The 27,666-nt window shown below is 34.2% G+C and overlaps 1 protein-coding gene across 1 annotated transcript; it reads left to right on the top strand.

Annotated features, from left to right (window-relative positions):
- The first annotated feature begins 6,373 nt into the window (after window positions 1–6,373).
- On the top strand, window positions 6,374–27,089 carry LOC141399994 (uncharacterized). Its single transcript, XM_073979385.1, has 4 exons — window positions 6,374–6,553; window positions 26,066–26,232; window positions 26,298–26,432; window positions 26,490–27,089. Exons 1-4 carry the CDS (start codon window positions 6,439–6,441, stop codon window positions 27,018–27,020), a joined length of 948 nt encoding a protein of 315 aa, XP_073835486.1. The 5' UTR covers window positions 6,374–6,438; the 3' UTR covers window positions 27,021–27,089.
- Window positions 27,090–27,666: the final 577 nt, after the last annotated feature.

The raw sequence follows: 27,666 nt of genomic DNA on the forward strand, positions 1-27,666 counted from the left end.
CTATCGCTATATTGTCATCACAATTAATTTGGAAATTAAAATGTTGGACATTTTTATGGTTCTGTTTTTTTTTTTTTAAACAAATACTTCACAGAAATATAAAGGAGAAAAAACAATTGCATTCATTTAATAAAATGACACAAAAATACAATTTGTGACAACGGACTGTCTCATATAAACAAAACCGAAAAGCCGCGTAATTTCTATTCATTTTAATAGATTTTAGTTTAGGGGTTTTTAATCCGATAATATCGATATCGATTTATCGATATTGCATTTAAAAAAATCGATAGTGCCATCGATTTTTTACCAACTATACTTCTATAACCAAAATGTGGACCTATGCATTTCTTACATTTTTGATAAGTTAGGTTTGGATACGAGTAATTGCAAATTAGATCTATTTTAATCGGAACATGTGGGTAATAGGAACAAGTGGACATTAGGTTAAAATTTTTATTGGATACATAATCTGACCTCCAGGAACATGAAATGTCGGATTACTGTTATCTTCATATGAAAAATAAGCTAAAATACTCATAATTTCCAAAAACCTCATAAAATTCCGGAAATCATGTGCACTTCTTAGATAGGGAATATATTATAACCTGTATAGGAATGTCGTATTCACATTTCAAGGAGTAAATACCAAATTTCAGTCATCGTGGTCCTACAAGTGGTCCCCTAGCGAAGACTAAGTACAATATTTGAGTCATTTTGGTTCGATAATGTGGATCCTTCAAAATATCGAAAAACAAAACGAGGAATTATACCAACAATTCTTTCAAGACATATTTTATATTCCTACCAAATTTCGATACCTTTCTATGGGGGCTACAAAAAAACGTGGACCCATACCAAAAAAAAAAACAAAACGTTGACTTATTACATCAAAAGGTTGCACAGTGTTATATATCTTTCGAAAAATAAAAATATTAATTTTAAAATCATTTTGTGCATGAGATATTTTTAAATCACCTTATATGTAAGAATTATTCCAGATTTAGATTTTAAATACTTATGAAAATAAAGTATATATTATAACTTCTCTATAGGAATGTCGTATTCACATTTCAAAGAGTAAATACCAAATTTCAGTCATCGTGGTCCTACAAGTGGTCCCCTAGCGAAAACTAAGCACAATATTTGAGTCATTTTGGTTCGATAATGTGGATCCTTCAAAATATGGAAAAACAAAACGAGGAATTATACCAACAATTCTTTCAGGACATATTTTATATTCCTACCAAATTTCGGTACCTTTCTATTAGGGCTACAAAAAAACGTGAACCCATACTGAAAAAAACAAAACGTTGACTTATTTGCACACGATTACATCAAAACGTTGCACAGTGTTATATATCTTTCGAAAAATAAAAATAATAATTTTAAAATCATTTTGTGCATGAGATATTTTTACATCACCTTATATATAAGAATTAATCTAGATTTAGATTTTAAATACTTATGAAAATAGGGTATAAGTATACTTCGTTATTACGTTTGTAACAAATCGAAATATTCGTCGGAGTCATCAATTTCACATTCTATGTCGATATAACGAAAGTTTGTCTGTCCGTCCGTCCATCTGTCTGTTGGGATGAAGATAGAGTTCGCAATACTTAAAATAGAAACATATATTTTGATATCGAGGTTTATACTACTGCTAGAATGTTTGGTTTTGCCAATGGACAATGAGCAAGAATGTGGTTGAAATTGAGTATTAGTCTTCAGTAGGAGCATCCAACATTTTTTCACAGAATTGTCCGTATAGACCCATAGAACTATATCGTACAGAAGATAGTATTTCGAAGAATTTACGACATTTTCGAATCAAAAAGGCTTAAACTTGGTATATGCATTCGCTAGGTGTATATAAGTCCATGTTTTTATATACATATACCCCATATGATGGTACCTCCCAATTTAAGGTATTTTTGCTAAAAGAAAATGCTCAAATTTTGTGGTGTTCGATATCACATGGGCGGTCCTGTCCGAATGTGGCATGGTACGCTTTCCTATGTGTTGAATATATGCCAATCGACTTTGGGAAAAATTTTAAATTTCAAATATGTATATCAAATTAGCTTTATTTTACTTCCTTTTATGACAAATCTATGAATAACATATGTTGGAATGTGTTAATTTTAAATGTGTGATGGTGTATTCGTGTTAGAACTTATTTGCATTTTTTGCAAATATCAAAAATATTACAACATATCATTGTAGAGCATGGAAAATATTAAGAAAGGCGAAGCCATTTTCCAGTATAGAAGTATAGAAGAAGATTTCCGCACCGAATACGACAAAAAATCGCTATTAACTAAACAATTTTTATACTCTCCACCATAGTATGAAGGGTATATTAAGTTTTTCCCCGTTTGTAACGCATTGAAGTAATAATTTGCGGCACTACGAGTATAAAGTATACATATATATTCTTGATTAGGATAAAATTATATCGTCATGTCTACAATAATTGAGCTAGAACGTTATATTTTTGCACCAGAGTGTCGTTTTGCCATATGCAGGTCAAGTTCGAAGATGTAATATATCGGCCCCCGTTTTGGTATGCCGCATATAACAGTACCTCCCGATTTTCGGTATTTTGAGAATTGTAGCTACAATTTTTAACCAAACTAACTGTAATTTGATATGCGAGGTTCTAAGTGATCACAGCACTTCTCCACCAAACATTTTTTAGATAGGTCCTTGTTTTGGCAGAGGCCTCATATAACCGTCCTTCCGATATTCAGTATATTAAGAGAGCTACAATATTTATTTTTGTTCCAACAATTTATATGTTTTGTTCAAGCATTGTAATCGAAATCCAAAAATACCATCTTTTGCTCCAAACAGAAAACTTGTTACCGAAATTTTTGATTTGATTGTAGTATATAATTCTCTTACACACAATTTCCACATAACTTTGGTATAAATGTCGCGTATTATATTACGAACACAGTAGATGGTCCAGATTTTCTGCTTTAACTGACAACAAAGTAAACATAACTACTCCGTTGCGCTCATCCAACCACTCATCCCAACATAAGGAATAAAAAAGACAACACATATTACGACCAGGCAGCAGGTTTCCTCACAAAAATACTTCCTAAACTATCAAAATCAAAGGAGAATGAGAAAAAAGAAACAAATACGTTCAAACAAGAATCTCATGGTTGGTGGGGTATATACACAAAAAACAATGATAAAATCGTTCTGTCATACAAACAAAACTCGGCAAAATAGTTTTTTCACCACAGAAAGAATAATACTGTCCAGTTGACAAAAACTATTGTTGGAGATGATAAACACAATTGTTGTAGATGACAAAAACGATTGTTGGAGTCACAATACTACATACGGAATCTAAAAATATCTTTAAAAAACATATGTATTTTGCTCTTCGAATTTTGTTGGATCAATCATATTTTTTCTCTGCGTATATGAGATATCCAACACCACTACCATTGTGCATAAGTTTTCGCCCACTCTTGCTTTTATACCAAAAGGCTTAGGGATAACTCAACCAAAATACCACCACCAACACCAATAGGCCTCTTTCCCTTCAAGACCCCCATTAACCACAAAAATTTCGTGCCATTCTGATTAAAAAAAATTAAAAAAATTCCGACCTTTTGTGCAATTACAAGGTTTAGATGGGTAGATGGATGGATACACAAAGTCAGATCGACTTAGATTGTCGAGAAATTGCCTTGTTCATACTGACGGTCATTCGCTCCCTATTCGTTGTTCGAGCCCAAATTATGTATTAAGTACTTCATTTTCCATACAAAATTCTGAGAGCAAAGAACGATTTTTGTACATTGTTCAATTCAATTTTAAGAAAAAATAAGAAACATGAATGAAATGAATAGAATATAACATAAAATAGTTGTTTGAAGGAAGGAAACTGATTTTTCCAGTTCGTATCAACTAATTTTGCATTTCTTTTGTCTGAAACTTCATTTAAAATCAACTAACAAAAAGTACGAAACTATGAGCTATGTTGGTTTGAAGTATGTACCAGGTCGTATGAACGGGTTAATTCGTACACATAATTGTGAGAGCGAACAACTTAATTAAAGTACTGGTGTGAACATGGCATAAGAAAAGAGTTTTCGTCAAAGACATAAATACAACTAAGTGCTGTTTTACATTTAAGCGACTTGTCTTACGATTTTTTGTCTCCTCTTTGCTCATCTTCGTAAATTTCACACACAGGGTTGCATTTTTTTGTAACATGGTACCAAGTGTACATTTTGTTAAAAATACTTAATGTAAAAAGAAGGTATTTTATAAAAATATGTTATACAAATTTTAAAATGCTTATAACAAATAATCATTTTATGCTTTAAATGATTTTTTATGCACAAAATTCATTGCAAAACTAAATTTTGTTTCAATTTCTCTTACTATGTTTTGCAACTCTGCCTAACAAGAATAACCACCACAAAGAGGAGACAAAAAATCGTAAGACAAGTCGCTTAAATGTAAAACAGCACTAAGACTAGACAAAATGCAGGCAACAAAAAAATGTTTACGAAACTTTGTATAGAAACATTACCCTTAACAGGTTGCAGTTAATTCAAAATCGCAACCAAGGTGGAACATTTCATGTAATGGTATCAGAAACGAAATTTATGAATTCAAGGATCTATTCAAGAATAATTGTATGTCAATTGGATCGGTAAATTCGGTTAAATACGTAAAAATGTTCGGTTAAATATCGTAATATAACATTATGTTAAATTCAAAAGCCATTCACTGAAGAATGCTAGCAAACAAGTAAAAAAGTATCAGTCGGCTTTGCCGACGGAGATATACCCTCAGCCTGTGTATATTTTTTTACAAAAAAACGCATGTATTTAGGGAGTTTTAAAAATTTTGGGCGTTTGAACTGACAAAAATGTTGATTAGGATTAAAGATCAAAAGTTTTGCGGAGGAGATACTAAAAAGAATGGATCTCCAGCCACTATATATGGTACCATAGGGGTTTTTTACAACTTCAGGGACGTTTGCTCAAGAAGTATGGACTTGCCCCTGAAAAAACATTTACCATCGCAATTGAGGCAGCGAATGCAAGTTGCATCAACAAAAATCAAAGTGATTCGAAAGCAGGTCTTAAAGTGAACATGTATCCGAAATTTTGTGTGGGAGGTACCGGATGGAGTGGACAAATATAGTCCATATTTGAACCTGATTTATATCTGGTAGATATATTAGGATGTGTAAGGTATGGTCCAATTCGGCCACTCTCTTCAAAAGTTATCGTACGCACAATTTTTCCGAACATTTTTGAACTTTTGTGGGGGAGGTACCTGAAGGAGTGCACCGATATGGCTTATCTTCGAACTTAAACTATGTTTGGACAAAATATTACTAAGGCCAAACTTTGGACCGAATATGCAGACCTGTTCGAGAGTTATTTTGCCCTCCAACCTCCTCACACAGTGTCATAGGGGTTTTTTGCAACTTTCAGGCTATTTTCTCAGGAAGCATGGACTTGCCCCTGATGAAACTTATACCGTCGTATGGAGGGCAGTGAATACAAGTTGCTAAAGCAAAAATCAAAGCGATTCGAGAGATGCCCTAAACTGAACTTTTCCAAATTTTTGTGTGGGAGGTACCCGAGGGAGTGGACCGATTGAGTCCATATTAAAACCTGATCTAAGTCTGGTACACGCTCCACGATGGGCAAAGTATGGACCAAATCGGTTACTCCCTTCAAGAGTTATCGTGCGCACAAATTTTCCGAACATTTTCGAACTTTTGTGGGGGAGGTACCGGAAGGAGTGGACCGATATAGCTCATCTTCGAACTTAAACTAAGTTTGGGCAAAATATTACGAAAGCCAAAATTTGAACCGAATCGGTTCATCCGTTCGAGAGTTATTGTGCGCTCCAGCCAGACAGACAGACAGACGGACGGACATTGCTCAATCGACTCCAAATTGTCTGAAACACATTTCGTCCAAACATACTTGGGGTCTAAAACCATTATTTCGATGAGGCACATTTTGCCCGTATGAAAGCCTAAAGGCTGAGGGTATAAAAAATGTCTTATCTTGTTGTATTTATGTCTTTGTTTTCGTTTCGTACCTATAAAATCTAAAAAACGCATTTCTGTTGCAAATGTTTCGAACAGCACTATATGCACGTATGTTTATCTATCAAAATATTAAAACAAGTTTTTTTCACTGTTTTATTATTTGTTTATAAAGTTTATGAGAACATATGTTTATAATGTCGACAAAATCCAATTCTTATCTCTGACTTTCTTTATTGTGTGCTCCAACATTCACACAAATCTCAAATACCCGAATATTCATATAGACACAGACGAAATTATTTTTTTTGGTTATTTTGGTTCAGTTAACAACTTAAAGGTGCACTGAATAGGTATAACATTCAAAAGTGAGAGAAAAAGAAACTGCAATGGATCAAATTAGTAATAGTGTTAAAAAGAATCCCAAACATTTATTGGAATTAACAAAAAAGGAAAAGCAAGATTTTCTGGAATCATTTGATATTGTGTTATCCGATTGTGATGGTATGTGCTTAAATAATGCGATAATGTAATTAAAGTATATTAATTTGAACATGGTCAAATTCTAAAACTTGTTATGAACAAAAATGAATATGTCAAAATGAGTTCATATAAACGAATGCAAGTGATGTCATAAATTGTCACCATAACTGCCCGAAGACGTATCTCCAAAAAAGTCAAAATTAGTTTTTTGATTGAATCTAATACATAAGACTAAAATACATGCTCTTGAAGAAAATGGGATAACATTGCAGATTTTGTTGTAGAGACGGATCCCAAAACCAAGCGTTTCCGCTGTTTTGGTTTCATTACTTACTCCAATTCGTATATGATTGATAATATCCCATATACTCGCTTTCATAAAACAGTTTTTCTTTTTATAAAGTTTTTTGCTTCTCCAGTAAAATTAGTTTTTTTTAGTTACGACTTTTGGCATTTATGGTGACGATATAGTGTTCCAGTACATGAAGACAATATAATATTGTTTAAAATGTGTTATAATCGTGACATTTCATTTAAAAAAGTACAACTGCTGTCGAACATACATAAAGGTGGGTTCCTTTATCGTTATGGTTTGCTTGCAAATAACTACATTTGAAGTTTGTGTACCACCTTTGGTAAAAAGCAATGCAATACCTCGAAGTATTGGTATTTTTATACCCCAACCTTTGGCCAAGGAGGGTTTATACTCTTTGATACGACCAAATATGTGCCTAATCGAAAAACCGGTTTTAGACACCAAGTAAGTTTGGAGGAAATTCGTTTCAGACAATTCAGAGTCGATTTAGCTCTGTCCGTCTGCCTGGTTGGCTTGTGCGCCCGATAACTCTCGAACGGTTCAACCGATTCGAGTTATTAATAAATTTTGAACTTCGTAATATTTTACCCAAACTAAGTTCAAGTTTGGTCCACTCCTTCACTTACCTCCCCTACAAAAGTTCAAAATAGTTCAAAGTGGTCCGAACCGGGTTCGAATATGGGCTATATAGATCTACTGCTTCGAGTACCTTCCATACAAAATTTGGAGAAAGTGAAGTTTAGGAGCTCCTCTCGGACCATTTTAAATTTTTTTTCTGTGGTAATCACTGTAGAATCCACAAAAAATGGAGATAATGTATAATAATAATTGTTCCACAAACATCCCATACGGGACAAGGGGACTTCTCTTATATCAATGAGTGCACCCCGATTCATGTTAGCTCAATGATAAGGGACCTACTGTTTATTGACGATTTCGAACATCGTGTCTTAAGACACCACTCGTAGAGAAGTTTTACATGGCTGAATACTCAGGAAACGTTGCCAACATTACTGAGGGGTATTGTGCCACCGTTGAAAATTTGATGTTCCCTGGTCTAGGAATCGAACCCACGAACTTCCACGTGCAAGGCGAGTGTGCACGCCATTGCACCACGGTGGCACCCAAGAAATGGAGATAAGAAGATAACTCTTTTGTTTGCAGGGTATAAACAGGGTTCCCTATGTTGCCCATAAAAATGTGGGTGATATTATTTCGATATTTTTGGCTATGATAATAAATCACTGCCTAAATCTCGGATACCTCAGCATTGAAAGAGGCGATGGTAGTGCCCATCCCGAAGCCGGGGGCAGGCCTTAAGATATGTGGGAAATATTGACCTATATCTTTGTTATTTCTTTTGGAAATCTTTTTGAAAATGTTATTCTAAGGGGTTGCCAATTCGGCTTTAGACAAAAACATTCGGCTACACGCGCATTAGCGGCATTCACTAATTTTGTAGCGAATGGGTTTAAAAAAGGGGTAGGCGCTATCGCCGTTAGTCTCGATTTCGCTAAAGCGTTCGACACTGTATGGCAATAATACAATCCTTTGGTTTTGATGCGCAGACGTGCAGATTGGTAGCCAGCTTCCTAGAAGTTAGGGTATTTAGGGTTCGCGTGTGAAAAGTTATCTGGAAAGCACCGTATCTCTACGGGAGTTCCTCAGGGTTCTCTTCTGGGACCGATCCTGTACAACTTTTTCATGAGCGATATTCCTGGTCCACGGGAGGTGGGTTGCTACCAGTGTTCGAAAATAAACACTATGGTATCGTACCGTACCGTTCTGTACCGTACCAAGGTGGATAGGTACGCTACGATAATGCACCGTACCGGTACACAAACGCTAAAAAATATTTTAGTGATACTGTACCGGAGCACAACGAAAATCTTACTGTACCGACTGCGGTACACAACGATTTTTAGTGTACCGACTGCGGTACGCTACGATTTTTTAGTGAACCGACTGCGGTACAGTACGATTATCGTAGTGTACCACTGGTCGGTTCACTAAAACATAACGTACCGGTCATGTACCGTACATGTGTGTTTTGTAAATTGTGATGAAAAATTATATGTTTGATGTTTTTGAGAATAAGGGCAAGAATAGTAACTAAAATTCAAGATTATATAAATTAATAGCACGAATGTGGTAAATTCCGTCGGTATACGAATTTTGAGAAAATTAGAGTAAAATATGAAAATAGCTAAAATTTCCAACCAATACATATTTTAATTAATTCTATAAAAAGTTTTAAGTGAACCACCCTTTATTATAGCAATAGGTTTAAAACCCATATTATTAATGTATGTATGTATTTCTATTTACTCGCTTTGAGAAAATTTTATTATGGACTCATTAGAGTCCTTATAGTCAATGTACACATTAAAACACTGTTTTTTAATTATTATTTGTTCCCTAGTTAAATAATTAGACAGTTTTTACAAGTAAAAAGGGGTGATAATGCATGTGTCGTAGAACCATTTATATGAATGGAAAAGAATAACGTTAATATGTTGGTGTCATAAGGATGTTTATTTGCGGCAAAAGTAAATTCATAAAAAAGGTTATGTTTGTTGTCCAATCCACATGAACAAACAAAACAGCCACAGTCGGATCACTAAAGATTGAGTCTCCATCTAATATATTTTAAATTTATTCTGTAGAAGTTTTAATGTTGATATGTTTGAATCAATTAAAATAAAATTGCATAAAACATAAAATCCGTTTGTAATAGGTAACAAAACAAAATGGTAAGAATATGAGAATAATGCCTCAAAAACTCAAACTTTAGAGGGCTTCTTCGTAGTGATAATTCATGCTGGTAGACTACGTTTACGTTTCACAGTGAAAAAAGTACCGATTCAGCGCGCCAAAAATAAAAGTCGATGTTATGTATATTGTATGTTTGCCCATAATTTGGATAAGAACAGCTCTAGATTGACAAGTGTACTTCATTTATTATTATATCTTTTATTTTGAAGGATATAGCCACGTTATCCAACCGAATTAGTTGAAACTTGGCATTTAGTCTACGTTGGGAGTATAAAATATTCCGACGGAGAATTGTCTGCACAGGTTCACGTTTTGATATGGCCCCCATAGAAAGGTACCGCCCGAATTTCGCTAATTTTAGATAGAAAATTATAATAAAAACAAATACAAAATATTTTGTTGTAGTTTGTTGCAGCTGAAACTTTACAAGTTTGGTAAGAACTATATGTACTAAAAATAAAAAATCTACGCGCCATCCTGCGACACTCCCTACTAAATAGCTTTAACAAAGTACACAATTTGAAAGAAAAGCGGAAGCCACGTGATTTACATATGTGTAAAACAGCGTTCGAAAACTTACATTAACATACCGTACAATAACGTTTTGTAGCGTACCTAGCATGAAAAGTTACACTACGATAAGGTAACGTACATGTACACAAACTTTAAAAAAAATTTTAGCGTTTGTGTACATGTACCCAACGATAATCGTAGCGTACATGTTTGGTACGCAACCACCATTGTAAAGTAACAACCACGTACCCAACCAAAATGGTTGGGTACGTACATTATAAATGTTGCGTGTACATTAAAAAACCACGTAGCGTACATCATTATGTACCCTAAAAACAAATAGAGGTTGCGTACACCTGGGTGATGTTTATAAAGAGGTTGCGTACACCTAAGTGATGTTTATAAAGAAATATTAAATATGAATGGCATGATGAAAAATACAACCATAAAAATAAGAGTGAATATCGTATAAAAATACAAAAGTATATATATTTATATTTAACCAGTAAATATAAAAACATTTATTTATTTTATAAAAAATTAACGAATATATAAAAGATTAACATGTGAAAACATATGTAACAGATTATATAAAATGATAAAGAAAATAGAATTTAACAGGAGAAAGCTCAACTTTCATAATTGAAATCCCCATTGACATGCGGTTGCGCTGATCAGATAATATGTATTTCATAGGAGAAAATAAGCGTTCCACGCTTACTTGGGTTGACGGTATTGCCTGTACAATATTTGCAATCTCACCAATAATGGTTTTCTGAGAGTACCAAAATGCTATTATATTTTCGTTTAGTGGCAATCTTGATTGCCGCTCATAAGTGGCAAAATCAGCTTCTAAATTGTGTAATTTAGATGAACTCGGAATTTCTGTGGTAGGATCTATCATTTGCAGATAATCGGAAAAAGATTTGGCTGCATGTGGTCTGCTCGGTGATGGCGTTTTTGGATGGAGATATTGGGTGGTTTGTATTGTGTTCCGAAACATAAAAGATGACTAATATAAATAAATATGCATTGTTTTGGTTTACTTAAGCAAACATACCTTCTGTTGAGTTCATGCGTTTATATAACGATAGTATGTAGTTCTTCGCCCTTTGTTTTTGTTCGCACGTTAAGCATACTTTGATTCGTGGATCCAAGAACACAGCTGCGTTAAACAGTTCATTTTCTAAAAGTTTATCCTTTCTTATCTTCAAGGACTCCTTGAGAAGGGTTTTAATGTTGCTATCCGGTAAAGCGTCAATTTGAAATGTTATATCCATAACAATAATGTACAGTTCACCAGAGAACTGCGTAAGTAGCTGATTTTGACACTCATAAGCCACATGCAAAAAAACAAGCGTATGTGCGGCTTGCTACTCTAAAAAATAAATGCAAGTGTTGCTTGCCATTCTCAAAATATGTACGAGTGTGGCTAGCCACTCAAAAAATAAGTTATTTAAAAATGGATATTTTTTGACACTTACGTATGCTTTGCCAAGTAGTTTTAAATACGCAATTACATTTTCTGTTTTACTTTCTTGCTCATCGCACATCAAGTGTTGTTTTCAACCCTTGTAATTCAACCGTTTGTCTTATGTTCTCCGAGAGAGTGAGAGCAAAAATAATTTTCTAACACTGATTTTCAAAGGTTAGAAGAGCATTCAAAAGCACGCATAACATTCCAAGCAATTAAAGAAAATCACACACAAACGAAACAACAAAAAATAAAATTAGAAATGTTTATTTTTTGTAATGTTGTGTGTGTGCTTCCACTTGATAAGTCACTTGGCAAACTATCTACGATTGCGAGTTTTGTAATAGTGCAAAATATGATGAATACTTGTTTTACTTATTACGCACAAGCAACGGTCTTGATGCGTCGCAAGTATTTTTGGTGGTGGTGGAAAAAATACAGAGTGCAAGAAAACACACGCATTAAAAAAGCAAAAGGCCCAAAAAACTTGTGCGTGCACAATTGGCTTACGGGGACAAGTAACTCATTGCTGATCTCTGCAGTTCACTATAGCACAACTGTTCGCTTTGTAACTTAATGGTAGCATTGTAAATAGGTTTAAATAGTGCCAAGAATTCAGTTGCGAAAGACCATCCTTCAGATTCAAGAAATAAATCAGGATAATCCTTGCTTAATGTTTTTATAATATCCTTCATTTCAAGGATTCTTTCAATCATTTTATATGTTGAATTCCAACGTGTTGCACAATCAATGATAGGTTTTTTGTAGAGTTCACTTCTTAGAAAATTTAAAATCATTTTACTTCTAAGTTTTTTTTTTTACCACGAATCGTATCTTATCGACATTGTCTTTTATTGCCGACTGTTTCAGAACATCGTTTACACACAGTTGGAGAGTGTGAGCACCACAAAGAATGCTAGTAATTGTGTTCGATGAGATGTTAAAATCAATTGATTCAATTGTGTCAATAGCTATTCGGCAATCAATATAATCTTCACCTTCTTCGAAATCCACGGCATCATTATCTATCGACAATTGCATCAGGATTCGTACAGTTTTGAGCATAGTTGTCGGTTGTAATCGTTAAAATATTACGTAAATCAACATCATATTCCTTTAGAACATCCAATATAACTGTTTTTAAATATTCAGAAGTGTGACTTGATCTAAGTTCCTTTATAGCCAACGTTTTAACAGCGATTTTACCATGTTTAATGTATTGAACAGCATACTTAAGTCCAGCCTTGTTGCGACATCCATCTTAAGGGAAAATAATATCCCTTTAAGATCGTTTGAGATTTCCGTTTTAATATTTTTTGAGAAACCTATAAATCGGACGTTATGTTCATTTACCGTTATCCCGAGTACACTTAAAACAGGTTCTATAAGAACTTTGAAGGCTTTCTCTTCGTCCATATGTAAAGGACGTCCATTTTTTGTAAACAGTTCCACCAATGCTGTTTCAGTGTTTTTTGGATTCCCACTTTTTTTAATATTACTTTGATGTCACTTTTTTTCTTTTACGTTTTCCCGCTTTTGATCAATATAGTTCGCATACAAATCGGGATGCACATTTACAAATGTCGCTATAAATTTGCGAAATGCCAATTTAAAACATTGTTGACGAAATTTTGTAAATTACACACTGTTTTATTTGATTCGTTTGTACTGAATATATCACGAAGAACAATATTTTTTGGTCTTGGCATTTTTATAATTATTTTCACTTAACGTTTAAAAATGAACTACTTGTAAATAGAATTTGCGGGGTTCTTTTGCATATATGTATTGTTTGCAAAAAATGAATTTTCTTAAAAAATTAATTACCTGCAACTGTTCCAAAGGGTTTTCGCGAAATTTCCATAAATTATACAATAAGACTACGAGTGTAACAAACTCAAAAACTAGATCATTCATGTGGTAATGGTTATAATTTATTACAATACACAAGAAAGGTAAAAACCAATATTGTGGTTTACAATTTTTTAACTCATAATTTTTATGATGTCAAAAAGAAGTGAAAGGTACTTTATGGTTTTGTTGTGCGAGAAATAATATTTCTACCTAATTCTGACTTTCTAACTTATCAAAACCAAAATTCCGATAATTCTACCTTTAAACTACAGCCCTATAGCAACCCTTTTGAAAAATGTCAAGATTTTAGATATTCGATGAGAGAGTTTTGTTTAGGCATTCCTAACTTCTTGCATAAGTATTTATGACATTTAAATAATGACATGTTTAGTCCTAATTAATTGAAGATACATATTCATTTATATTTACTTGTATTTCATTTGTATATATTCCACAAAAATTAAAGTTAATATTTTTAATACCTTATTAACCAAACAAATGTAATTGTACCCTACCAACACTTTCTTGCTAAAGGTACATTATGGTGTACTCTACGTGGTTTTTTAATGTACGCGCTGATGTACGCAACCTTTTCGGTTGGGTACGTGGTTGTTACATTACGATGGAGGTTGCCTACCAAACATGTGTGTTTGACGAACTTTTCGAATCTCGTTGGGTACACGTACACAAACACTAAAATGGATTTTTAATGTTTGTGTAAGTGTACATAAACTTTATAATTTTTTTTAGTGTTTGTGTACATGTACGGTACCTTATGATAAGGTACTGTTTGTTTCCGAACACTGGTGTAAAATCCGAGTTACAATAAATAACATATTATATAAAATATTTTTTACTCATCTGTCTTCACGAAATGTAAAATACAATAAAGCTTTAAAATTACTTTGTAGGAAGACTGCATACGATGAAAGAATATTTACTACTAAAATATATTATAAAAACCAGTCCATAAATTGTGAACAAGAAATTAACCGATATTCCGCTTTGGCTGATGTAAAACAAATTATTTTAACTGTCGCTAGATTCTGTGGACACCTTAGATCAATACCGCACCAATAATTTTTAAATGGCGTATGCGATTTTTTCAGTTTTGGCGCACATTATCCGTATTTTTTCCACTGTTCGTTTGGCCCAAAAACATCAATGTGACACCAACACGTGCTTTATTACTTTATACAAATATTTTGGATATACATACATATTTATGTATATAACACAATTATGGGGTCAATTTATATAGTCTTCCATAATAAAATAATAAACATTTTACATTTTCTTATAATTCATAAAAACACATGTATGGTACATTACAGATACATATGTACATATATTATTTTCATTGTTCCAACAATACGAACTACGAATTTTTATTGCTTCGACTTTTTCAGTGGTACCAAAACGTAACAGGCAAAATTCTCGTTGGTCGTCCACATTACCTTACTATGAATAGATATTCTGTTATTGGTGCCACCAATAATAATTTCGCACGAGGGTACTTTTGTCGAAAATAAACATCCTTATGACGTCAATTAGAAACCTCATACTGGTGTTATGATGAATACATTCCATATTGAAAAAATCGTATTAAATTTTTTAATTTGGCTGCAAATACTTTTAAATGTGTAAATAAAAATAGCTTGGAAAAACCCTTAGCGATGAGCGATCACCTTTAGCGAATACTGTTCACTACAAACAAAATAGATGGGCATTTTTTTTTTTTTTTTGGTACAGGTAATATTAATGTGGATTGTATAGCAAATATTACATTTGTCTGAATAATCTTTTTCCAAAAAATGCTAATGACACCAAAATAGTAAAATTATTCTTTACTCATTCATGTAAATGATTTTATAATTCACGATTTTTCACCCTTTTTGGATATCATAAATGTCTAAGCGCCTAAGTGGTAAACAACATTATATTTTCCAGTCATTATCTCAATATTTATAAACGATTAAAATGTAATTCATTTATACAATATTGAATTTTATATATTATACTATCCTTCTTTGCCAAAAAAGCATATAACAATTCATATTTCCTTATAAATAAAAAAAACACGTGTGTGGCACATTGCCGGTACGTTATTTTTTTAGTGAACCGACCAGTGGTACACTACGATATTTTAGTGTACCGACTGCGGTTCGCTACGATTTTTTAGTGTACCGACTGCAGTTCACTACGATTTTCGTTGTGCTCCGGTACGGTACGCTAAAATATTTTTTAGTGGTTGTGCTCCGGTACGGTACACTAAAATATTTTTTAGTGATACCGTACCTGGAGCGGTACGTTATTTTAGTGTACTGTTTCTTTTCGAACACTGGTTGCTACTGATGTTCGCTGATGACATCCTCTTAGCCATGTAGGAAAAGTATGGGTCACCTCTAGAAACGAGGCTGAACAGATATATGAATAACTGAATGATTATTTTATTAAGTGGGGTCTAAAACTCAACTTAGACAAATGTTTGGCAGTTGTCCTTACAGGTAATTCCCGAAGAGATTATTGTCATAATATAAGGAGACTTTTTCACCCAAGTCGACTTCATTCTGTGCAAAAACCAAAAAGATCTACTTTGCTTATCAGCGCTTATTTGCAATGAGAGGTGGTCTTACCAAAGAAGTAAAATTACTTATATAACAGCAAATTATTAGACCAATAGTGACATACTCATTCATTGCGTGGGCTGATATATTACCTTCCCTAATGGAAAGAGTTAGAATATGGGAGAGAACGATACTATCGTCAGCATTGGGGTTAAATCGTATGGTAGGAACCTATGGTATCCCTAGAAGGCCACACAATATAAGCACATACGCTTCTATAAAATTTGATCGAATCGATGTGTTCATGATGAAAGGAGCTCTCAAGTTCTTGGAATCATCACAACACATAGATTATAGAATGATAAAAGATATCCTCGATCTCGATGAGGAAATAACAATCCTTCTCGCCAGGAAGCACATGCTTCCTGCAGCTTATTTGAAGCTACGCGAAGAGGGATTGCTTTTTCATGTATTATCATAGTAGGTACCAAAGGTTTGACTGTGATGCTGATTTAGTTTATAATACAGCTCAGTAAAATTGTCTGTATATGGTAATATTCAAAAAAGTTTTACAATCGTTGAAGTTGAGGTTCACCATTTAATAAGTCGCGAACTGTTAAAATATTTTATAAAATATGAATACATTTATATATATTGAAGTGTTTTAGCTACGATCTCATAATATGGACCATAACAAATAATTTTCGTGGAAGCTGCGCTGGTGGTAATATAAAAAAATGGGAAAAATGTGTTGAAGTTTACAAGTTTTTTTGTGTTCTTTCTTGATTTCTGGCCAAACCACGGAAAATTCAAACCTATGCTCAGAGAAAGAACTAAAGAATACCCCTTATGCAATATGGTTCTAGTGTATGACTTTTCGATATATACACTGTATCCCCCTAAAATCGATGCTGACATTTTGAAGTTTTGATTTCAGTGTTTTTCGAATTTTTCTTATAATTAGATGGTGCAACTAGATAATAATCGAAACTAGTTTATAGGATTGTAGAACTCGCGATTCCACGTCGTTCGATGTATATCTCATGAGTGTGCTCCGTACAGCTTCCTAGTAATAGAAGTCCAAAGGCGAAAATTTGGTCCGTAAATTTTCTGAAAAAACCTATTTTTTGGCTTTAAAATTTACAACTGTCGTACAGGTACCCCTGAACCCCGCGTGATTTTAGTTTCTTTACGTGCCGGATCTAATGAGCTCTTCCGCGATCAAATCCATCCACTAAAACGCCGGATATAGATACCTTGAAAGTAGGAAAATCTGCAAAAATATATTTTGACAATTCCGCGAATTGAACCGCGATTTTCTTTGATTATTTTTACATAAATGTAATCCTTTATACGCGATTATTATATTTGCCAAAAAGGTGTGTCACAAATTACAAAGATTCGGGAGTAATATTCCTATTTATCCCAAAATAGAATGTGGTGGCACATCCGCAGTTCTTGACGAATCTGTCTAAAATAATTTATATTGACGTATTTTTAATAGGGGACCATTGAAACCGGATGCACCTTATAATCATATGCACATCGCGTAATTTTTGCCCACTTGAAGGTTTTTTGAATAGTAAGATGCAACTGATGGCACACTTTGGCCGCTGAATGAAACATGGGAAAATCCATGCATATTGATAGACATGGACTCCCTGTATCCGAAAAGCACATGTACCCCAACTGATTTCAACGGATTCGCGAATTACTCGCCTTTTAATTTTTGTGTTTTTTCTTTGGTTGTAATTTCAATATTACTCTCTACTTCTTATTTCTATTGCTTATCACAGAAAGCAAATATACTTTCACGATGACTAATTACTTTTCTCGTAGAAGTTTAAGCAAAATACTTCAGGATTTGGATCGAAATTTAGCGAAATAATAGAATAACTCCCAACATTTATTTTTCAAATTTTTCGTATTTAACCAAAAATATATTTTTGAAATAATTTCCAACAATAAGTTTCCGTTCTTTGTTGTTGCTGTAATATGCAAGTTATAAACGCGATCTTTATAATTTTGGTCTCACATTTTTCTAGGCATTGTCTAGATTCTGTACGTATTTTTAAATTATTTTTTTAGAGATTTTTTGGACTTTTATTTAGAATAAATAAAATTTATTCCAAGATTTCTTCAATATTTTTTGATTTACCGCGAAAATAAAAATAAATTTAGCAACTATTTTAGCATCTACGGATAGATATCACATTCTGCTAACGATTCATATATACATGTTCTTATTACAACTCAATAGGAATTTTTAAATATTTTTTCTTTACAAGAGAGTAAAACCGCATATAACTTTTGAGTGCAGCATCCAATTTTGTGAACGCGAACAGATTTGAAACCACGATTTTTTTCTTAACTCATGTACCAAAAATGGCGGATGTGCTCGCCAAAAAAGTTTTTAATTTTTTTCTATGTAATTGTAAAGGAAATTTGAAATTTACCATATATTGTAAATAGTTAGTATATAAGTTTAGATCATAAGTTATATAAAATTGGTATGGAAGCAATATTTTCAATATTTCCGATATTGGCCCGTTTTTTCTAATTCGAATTTTTCGAGCATTACTTGTATGATTTTTTGGGGGCCACCGTGGTGCAATGGTTAGCACGTCCGCCTTGCACTCAGAAGGTCTGCGGTTCGAATCCTAGGCCAAGCTACATCAAATTTTCAACAGTGGCAAAATTCCCCCTCAGTAATGCTGGCGACATTTCCTGAGTATTTAAGCCATGAAAAACTTCTCTACAAGTGGTTTCGTAAGACACGCCGTTCGGACTCGGCAATAAAAAGTAGATCCCATATCATTGAGCTAATATGAATCGGCGTGCACTCATTGATATGAGAGAAGTCTCCCTTGTCCCATCTGGGATGTTTGTGGAACAATTATTATATTATTACTTGTATGATTTAAGAATTTGTGTTAAACAAACAATGTATTGAAAGACATGCTAGCATATCCGAAATCTCTAAGAATTAAATTCAATAGAATGTTTACTTATTGTTAGAATAAAATACATTAGCTATTATGTATCCTTTGTTTGAAATAAAATGGAATAAATAAATAGCACCTTGAAAACTGGAAAAAACTGGAAACTGGTAAGTGTCGATCTGCATCTGTTGCGTCTTTTCCAGGATTTGCCGTAAAATATATTTTGAGCATATTGTCGTATCTCATTTTTTGTCAATGGGACGCTTTCCTCCTCCCATAGGTGCTAACTAGCTGATGCCATCGACTCCTGCGGCCTTATTCTTCTTAAGTCAGTTTATTGCTGTCTTTGCCTCATCTTGGCCGGGAGACAGGCTTTCCATATCCTGAGCACATTATCTGTAACCCAATTTATTTGCTCGTCTCAGAATGTGCCTGTCCCATCAGTTTAATGTTCCAGTCTTTAGTAGAATTTCCGGACTTCATTTTGGCTCCAGTGCATCTCGAGTTTTTTATCACTCCCACTTTTGATACCCTTTACCATAGTATGTTTTTCCGTTTGTAATACATTGAAATAATAATTTGCGACCCCATAATTATAATCACTCTTGATTGAGGTAGGACGCTTAGATTTTGGAAAGTTGCGACCTTAATCTATACGCAGGTCATATTCGCAGATGGGCTATATCTGTCCATGTTATCTTATAGCCGCCATATAACGGTACCGCCCGATTTTAGGCATTTTTACGTTTTTAGATACATTTCAGACCCTTCTTCTTTATTTACTCATCCGTTATTCGGATATTGGTGATCGTACAATAATATTTCAATGCTACATATATGCATAATATTAAATACATATTTATAATTATTTGTTGTTAAACAATGATGTTCAGCTCCCTGTTCTTAGCGGCATGTAAAAGTGTGTATTCATCATTATAGCCAGTCCATGTCAGGATATTTTTGAGCCACGTTGTTTCTCTCCTACCTCTTCCACGTTTTCCTTCAATTTTTGCCTTAAGTATTGTTTGTAGTGTTTTGTATTTGTTATTCCGTAATATGTGTCCAAGGTAAGATATTTTGCGCTTTTTAATTGTTGAGATTAGTTGTCGGTTCACATGCATCCTTCTAAGTACTTCGTCATTTGTTATTTTTGATGTCCAGGGTATTTTCAGTACTCGGCGGAATGTCCACATTTCAAAAGCTGCCAATTTCCTTTCATCGGAATTTTTAAGTGTCCAGACTTCGGCAGCATATAAGAGGACTGACCAAACATAGCATTTGATAAACCTTATTTTTGTTGTTACATTTATTTCGTGGCTTGCTAATACTTTTTTGTATTTGAAAAACGCATCTCTCGCTATTTCTATTCGGCTGGTAATTTCTTTGGAGTAGTCCCACCGGTCATTTATTAGAACTCCCAGATATTTAAATGTGTGTACCCTCTCGATCTCGGTATTCTGTATAGTAAGCTTCGCATTTCGATGTTCGTTCTTTCTGCTTACGATCATATATTTAGTTTTTTTCATATTAATTTTTAACCCAAACTTTTCACTTATGAATGCCAGCTTTTCTACAAGTTTCTGTAGACCTGATATGCTCCCAGCTAGTAATGTGGTGTCGTCCGCATATCTTATATTATTCACATATTGTCCATTAATTTTTATTCCAATGTTTTCTCCACCTAACGCTTCTTGAAATATTTTTTTCTGAGTACACGTTGAATAGTAATGGGGAAAGTATGCACCCCTGCCTAACTCCTTTTGAAATAACAATTTCTTCAGTCTGTTCACCACTGACGTCGATTCGTGCTTTTTGATTCCAATACAAATTTTTGATGCAGCGTAATTCTTTTCCTTGTACTCCAATTGATGCCAAAATATCCATTAATTTATCGTGTTTAACCGTATCGAATGCTTTGTCATAATCAATGAAACAGATGAAAACATCTTTTTGGGCTTCTCGGCAGTTCTGAATTAAAATCTGCAAACAGAATAGAGCTTCTCGGGTACCCATCCCTTCCTTAAACCCAAACTGTGTTTTCCCCATAGCATTTTCGCATTTGCTATATATGCGTTGATGAATAATTTTTAGAAATATTTTCAGTACGTGACTCATTAGACTTATTAATCTGAATTCACAACAACGTTTGGCACAGTTTTTCTTGGGTATGGCGATGAAAGTAGATTTGAGCCAATCTGCTGGGTATTGACCAGTGTCGTATACATGGTTGAAAAGAGTGATGAGGAGTTCGATATTGCTGGTATCTATTAGTTTTAAAACTTCAGATGGTATTTCATCTGGACCTGTAGCCTTTTTATCTTTTAGGGTTTGTATGGCACGTTCTAATTCTAATCGTGTTATTGGTGATCCTGTTAAAGAATTGTTTATATTATTCTCAATAGGTGCTCGTTGGTCATCCGTGAAAAGTTTTTCTATGTAATCTTTCCATATGGTCTTTCTACCCTCTATATCAAATACTGCTTCGTTTTTATCATTAAATATGACAGCGTTAGACTTTCTTCCATACGTCCCAACAGATTCCTTTAACTTTTTGTGTAGGTTAAAGTCGTCATGTATGGATTGCAGATATTCGATTTCTTGACATTTTCTATTTAGTTGGTCATTTTTTGCTGCGCGGATTGCCGATCTTATTTCCTTGTTTATTTCCCAGTATTTTTCATAATTTTTATTTTTATGCTTACTTCTTTCTTCCCAAAGTTCTCGAATTTCGACTGTTATCCAGTCTTCAGTTCTTGCCATTGATCGGTTTCCTAGTGTGCTCTTAGTAACTGTATTTATAATAGTTTTTAGGTTGTTCCACAATAAATCCAAATTGTCTTCATTGATATTTCCTAGTTCTGTGTTTATTTGATGTTGCAGTTCATCCCTTATGATAGGATCGGTAAGTTTTCCGATATCGATTCTCGGCTGGGATTTCTTTTTCCGTGTTAGGGACAGTTTGAAGCGCAATTTTGAGACCAGTAGATTGTGGTCTGATGGAATATCAGCACCTGGATAAGTTGTACACATCGTAACACAGGAATTGTATCTTTTGTTTATTAGCACATAGTCTATTTGGTTTCTTACAATATTTCCATGGTTATCTTGCGGTGATTTCCATGTGTATAATCTCCTGGGGTGTAGACGATAAAATGTGTTCATAATCTTCATATTATTTTCTTGGCAGAATTGTATAAGTCGGTCTCCTCTTTCGTTTCGGTTTCCAAGACCGTATTTTCCAGTGATGTCTTTGACTTCATCCTTACCAACCTTCGCATTAAAGTCACCTAGTATAATATTAATTTCATGATTTTTTGTCATTCTTAATAGTTGCTCAATGTTGTTATAAAATTCCTCGATGTCATTGGCATTTGCATCGCATGTGGGAGCATAAATTTGTATTATGTTGATGTTTATTGGTTTTGCCATTATTTTAAGTAGAATGGCTCTATCTGACAGTGGAACATATCCAGTTATGCATGAGGCTATGTGGTTTTTTACAATGATACATACTCCATTTCTATGAATGCCGTGCTGATTTCCTGAGTGGTAAACAGCCACATTTTCCGTTCTAAAGTCACAGCTGTCCTTCCACCATGTTTCGCTAACACCTAATATGTCTATTTTAAGACGATTCATTTCACTGATGGTGTTTTTAAGTTTTCCAGTTTCATAGAGACTTCGGACATTCCATGTCCCAATTGTTAATTTTTGTTTGGTTTTACCTCCGGGGATTCTTAGCACCCTCTCTTGGCCGGAGACTGAGGGCCGTGTATTTTGCGTTGTATTGTTCATGTTGTACGATTTTCAAGGGATGTTACTTCAGTGGTTTCCCGTTGCCTTCTGAAGGGTTTATAGTTTTCCGTCTATATATTCAGCCGCTCCAATGGAGTACAGACGCTGTTTGCTGCCGCCGAATCTCGATCAGACGCTGCCTTTTTCCTTTTATTTTTTGGTTCGCCCCACATATTTTATTTTTGCGGTACCCGTCATATCTGATGAGCTTTCCCCTATCCACCACCTGGGGAGGCGTCCGATGGGAGAAAAAAAAGAAAAAAAAAAAAATCCACACGGAGTTTCAGACCCAACTGGTTTTAATTTCACATATGAAATACACCGTGGCACAGTGCGAAATTTGGGAAGTTTAGTGGAACTTTAAGGGATTTTCAAAGTACATGAAATTAATTAAACTTTTATTGAATTCGTTAGCTAAGTACTCCACTGCAAATGGTCCATACTCAGTTTGCCGGTTTACTCCACGAAACGACTAAAAAATGCACTTAAAATTGCACTTTTGTTTAATAATTTTTTTTTTGTAAGAAACGTATTTTTGATTCATTAAAAAATCGAGTGGCGCGGACAAATGGTAAGCCAGTATGCCATGATTTATTTTTCTTAATATTTTACAAACAATTATGATATTTTACACTTTAAAACAATGCAAAAAACCCTTATTGTTTTCGTGCAATTTTAGTCGGAAAGAAGTGATTTTTTGAAGTTTTCAAAATTATATTTTTTTATTATCCGTGGACATTTCAAAAGTGAGTTCCGTACATTCAAGTGTTAAGATATACATAATCTGAAAGATTGGATTCTCCTCTGTTCGCAAAGCTATAAAACTGCTGCGGTATCGCGCGGTCTTTGGAGATATTCAAGATTTTATAAAAAGACTTCGGGAATTTCATTCAGTTGCATTTTCCAAAAGTGGAAGGTAAAGGCGACAATGAACGCCATTGTTGACTGTGTTTTGAAGAAATGGACTCACTAATTCTAACAATGATAATTTTTTGTAAAATTAAGAAACCTCTCGCAATTTTTCATAGTTTTGACCTCTAAATGTTGGTGATTTACATATAATGCAACATTTTTAGATGCTGCGGTGCAAATACCAAAATACGTTAAAAATTTTAATGCAGTGCAGACCTGAACTTGATCTGAAAGACATTATTAACACAATTAATGGTACAGACCTGCTGAATGGACCAATAAACATTATAGATACAAATGAAAACAAAAAATATTGACATTTTACTCCTTAATAGATGTGCATGGTTGTGGGACTTCACCCAGAAGTGGACTTATGTTGACAACTTTTGTGTGAGGAGGTTTTTTATTCGCTAACATCTTAAAATTTACATTTGCATCAAAATCGGCTGCAATTTTTGTCTATAATCTTTAAAATACCCAATTTGAGGGAACCCGGCATGTGGGGGCTATTCCAAACCGCGAACCTATATTGAAAATATTTTGTACATAAGTTTTCTATCCGCTGAAAACTCAATATACCAATTTGCATCAAAATCGATTGAAAAATGAATGTAAAACGTAAAGACGTCAGCCACTGTTACATGAGCGCTACAGGAAACCGCGGGTCTATATGGCCCAATTTGAGCCCCACACTGTCCACTATAATAAGAAACATTTGTGCAAAATTTAAGGAATCTACACCTTTTCCTTTAAAAGTTATTAGTAAAGTTCCGCTAAAGTGCTCATATTTTGCACTGTGCGTGGTCGTAAAACTTCTTCATCACAAATTTTCAACATTTGAATGAACTACCAGTTTGTTGATATTTGGAGTTCCCATTGAGTTTTGGAAACTTCTCCACCAAAAATTGTACTTTCCGATTTTCGGCATTTTGATGGTTTTAGATACATATTTTTGACCTCCCTACTTTTGTACCTCCCATTATTCGGTATCTTGAGGATTTCAGCTACATTTTTTGACCGAACTACCTGTTATTTGATCTTTGAGTTTTCCATTTGTCTCAAAACTTCTCCATAAAAAATGTCGACATAGGTCTATGTTTTGGTATAGCCCCCATATTTTGGTATAGTCTCCATACAACGGTTCCTGCAGATTTTTGGTATTTTGAGAGTTTTAGCGACATGTTTTCACTCAACTTCCCGTAATTTGATACTTGAGGTTCCCTGCAGTCACGAAACTTTTTCACTAAAACTGTCAACATGGGTTCATGTTTTGGTATAGCCTCCGTATAACGGTACCTCCCGATTTTCGGTACCTTGAGGGTTTTAGCTAGATTTTTGGATTGAACTACCCGTAATTTTTTATTTGGGGTTCTCTGTAGTCTCAAAGCTCTTCCACCAAAAATGTATACACAAAACTTCTACACGATAAATTGTCAACATAGGTCTATGTTCAGTTAAGGCACTTGGGGTATCCGTGGTCCAAAAACTTCTCCACCTAAATTTATTGACAGGAAAGCATTCCATTTTATTTTAGAATATTTTATGGTGGAGGGTTTAAAAAGTTCGGCCTTTGTCCTTAATTGTGATTATCAGTTTGACCATCCGACGAAATTTGTCTGGAAGCTTGTGGTAGAAGAGAAAGTTATTCTCCCAATTGAGTGGAATATGTTTTGGCTATCTGTTATGATTGCGGTTTGTTTGCTACGTTTAATCGGGTACGTAACTTTGCTAGAACAAAGTAGTGGTCCGTGTCGATGTTTGACTCTCGAAACGATCGTACACCAATATGTTCTGTGAATGTCCTCCATCTATCACAAAGTGATCAATTTGGCTTCTTGTTCTTTTTTTATCTAGTGACAGGCACTTGCCCTTATGATGTTAATTCCGCTGTCAGATATTTAATTGTGGAGACTGAATTTCTCAGGTCTTGGGCCAAAGCTATTCTCCTTTCCATTTGTGACATTAAAATCACCTAGAACGATTTAACTGTCATTTGCAGAACTCTGCTCACATGTTTTTTTCTAAGCGCCCGTCAAATATATCTTCGGTCTACTCATCCTTGTGTTCGGTGGAAGAATGAGTGCAAATAAGACTGATGTTGAAAAATTAAGCTTTCATCAGAGTTGTAAGTTGTTCATCGGTATGAAACTGAAGATCAGATGCTTAAAGCATCTGGTTCCCAAATCCTCAGGGGCTTTTTTCATTATGCATTCATAAATAAATAGAAAATTCATTACATTCTTTTTGCAGGTGTACTATGGGCATTTTCATCGCCAATTGCAAATTCGGGTGAAGCAATTAAAGCATCTGGTTCCCAAATCCTCAGGGGCTTTTTTCATTATGCATTCATAAATAAATAGAAAATTCATTACATTCTTTTTGCAGGTGTACTATGGGCATTTTCATCGCCAATTGCAAATTCGGGTGAAGCAATAAATCTTTTGAAAACTGCTGGAAAACAATTTAAATTTGTTTCCAATAATGATGGAATGCGAACCGATAGAGACTATATTGACAAATTGGAAAATATGGGAGTCAATAACATTAAAGAGGTATCTTCTAGAATCTATATTCATATCATTTGACTTTAAAAAAAATATAATTTTTTTACCAACAGGATGACTTCATATTACCATATAAAGCTTTTGCCAGATTTATGAAAACCCAACATCCCGGGAAGACGTGTTATTGCACAGGATCGGAATACTTTATGAATTCGCTTAAAAGCACTGGTGTTAAAGTTGTTGATGTGGCAAGTATTGTAAACTGAATTTGATATAGCAAATATAATATTTATTTATTTCTTTAGACTCCGCACTTCAATATTAAACCCGAAGAACTTCGATATCTCACTCCCATAAAAGAGGCTACCATTTTTGTTGTTGATATTCATATTAATATGACATTTGCCGAGTTTGCTTTGATCCAACAGTATTTGCTGAAGGAAGATTGTGACGTTTACATTAATGCTGTTGATGATCGCTTTCCTATTACTGATGATTTCAGCGTTTTAGGTGTGGGACTGTTTATCGAAGCAATTACGAAGTTATGCAACAAGGATATGAAATTATTTGGAAAGCCAAGTAAATTCTTGGCCGATTATATGGTAGAAGAATTTCAAATTAAAAATCGTAAAAGAGCACTTTTTGTTGGCGATAGCTTAGATTCGGATATAGCGTATGCATGTGCTCATGGTTTTCGATCACTGTTTGTTCTAAGTGGAACATATACTATAGAAGATATGATGCAAATGCCTATAGAAAAACAACCAGATTATTATGCCAATAGTTTGGGTGATTTTGTAGAATTCTTTCGGAGCTTAAAAGACGAAAGCCAATAAAACAAATAACCATTTTCTCTAGTTTTTCTGAAAGTAAAAGCAAATAAAAATCATAAACCATGGATAAAAGGTTGTTTTTGATTTAAGGCTTGTGGTAACTTTTATTTTGAGGAGATACCCAACACATAGCCGGTTTTGAAGGGATAGACATTGAAGTTAGAAGAAATCATCATTATATTAAACGCGTAGTTACAATGGGAAAGCAATATTTTTAAATAATGTGTGACGTGGAGGAAGAAACGCACAGTGGTGACACTAACATTGGAAGGTGTGACAAAAATACTTCTAGATAATATATCAAACTGAAATGTTTATCAATGGGTCCTAGGGACCTGAAAACACTCTAACAAAAATATTACAGTCCTAGGTCAAGGGTTACGCGTGGTTCCCATGTAACGAATCATCCTGAATTAAATTATTTTGCTGTTACCAACTTATTGTTCAACCGAATTTGCTGTAACCCGCTACCAGGAGTACTTATTGAATAGTTAAACTCACCACGAGCAATTGTCATTGTTGTTCCATAATTTGGTATACTCCCTATATGATTCATTTCTCGATTTATTTCGGCAGATGTTAACCCAAATATTCAAACCGAATAGGTTTAAATAATGAACTCAGAGTTAAGAACACCACCATATAAAGA

Source organism: Musca autumnalis, unplaced genomic scaffold (genome assembly GCF_047663935.1).
Source record: "Musca autumnalis isolate F117 unplaced genomic scaffold, ASM4766393v1 scaffold_3, whole genome shotgun sequence".
In the NCBI taxonomy this organism is placed as follows: domain Eukaryota; kingdom Metazoa; phylum Arthropoda; class Insecta; order Diptera; family Muscidae; genus Musca; species Musca autumnalis.

Bases quoted from the DNA above. Each gene is read 5' to 3' on its own strand.
- LOC141399994 (XM_073979385.1), top strand. From the start codon at position 6,439: ATGGATCAAATTAGTAATAGTGTTAAAAAGAATCCCAAACATTTATTG. The intron at 26,233-26,297 runs GTATCTTCTAGA...TTTTACCAACAG, and splicing joins GAGTCAATAACATTAAAGAG to GATGACTTCATATTACCATA. The intron at 26,433-26,489 runs GCAAGTATTGTA...TTATTTCTTTAG, and splicing joins GTGTTAAAGTTGTTGATGTG to ACTCCGCACTTCAATATTAA.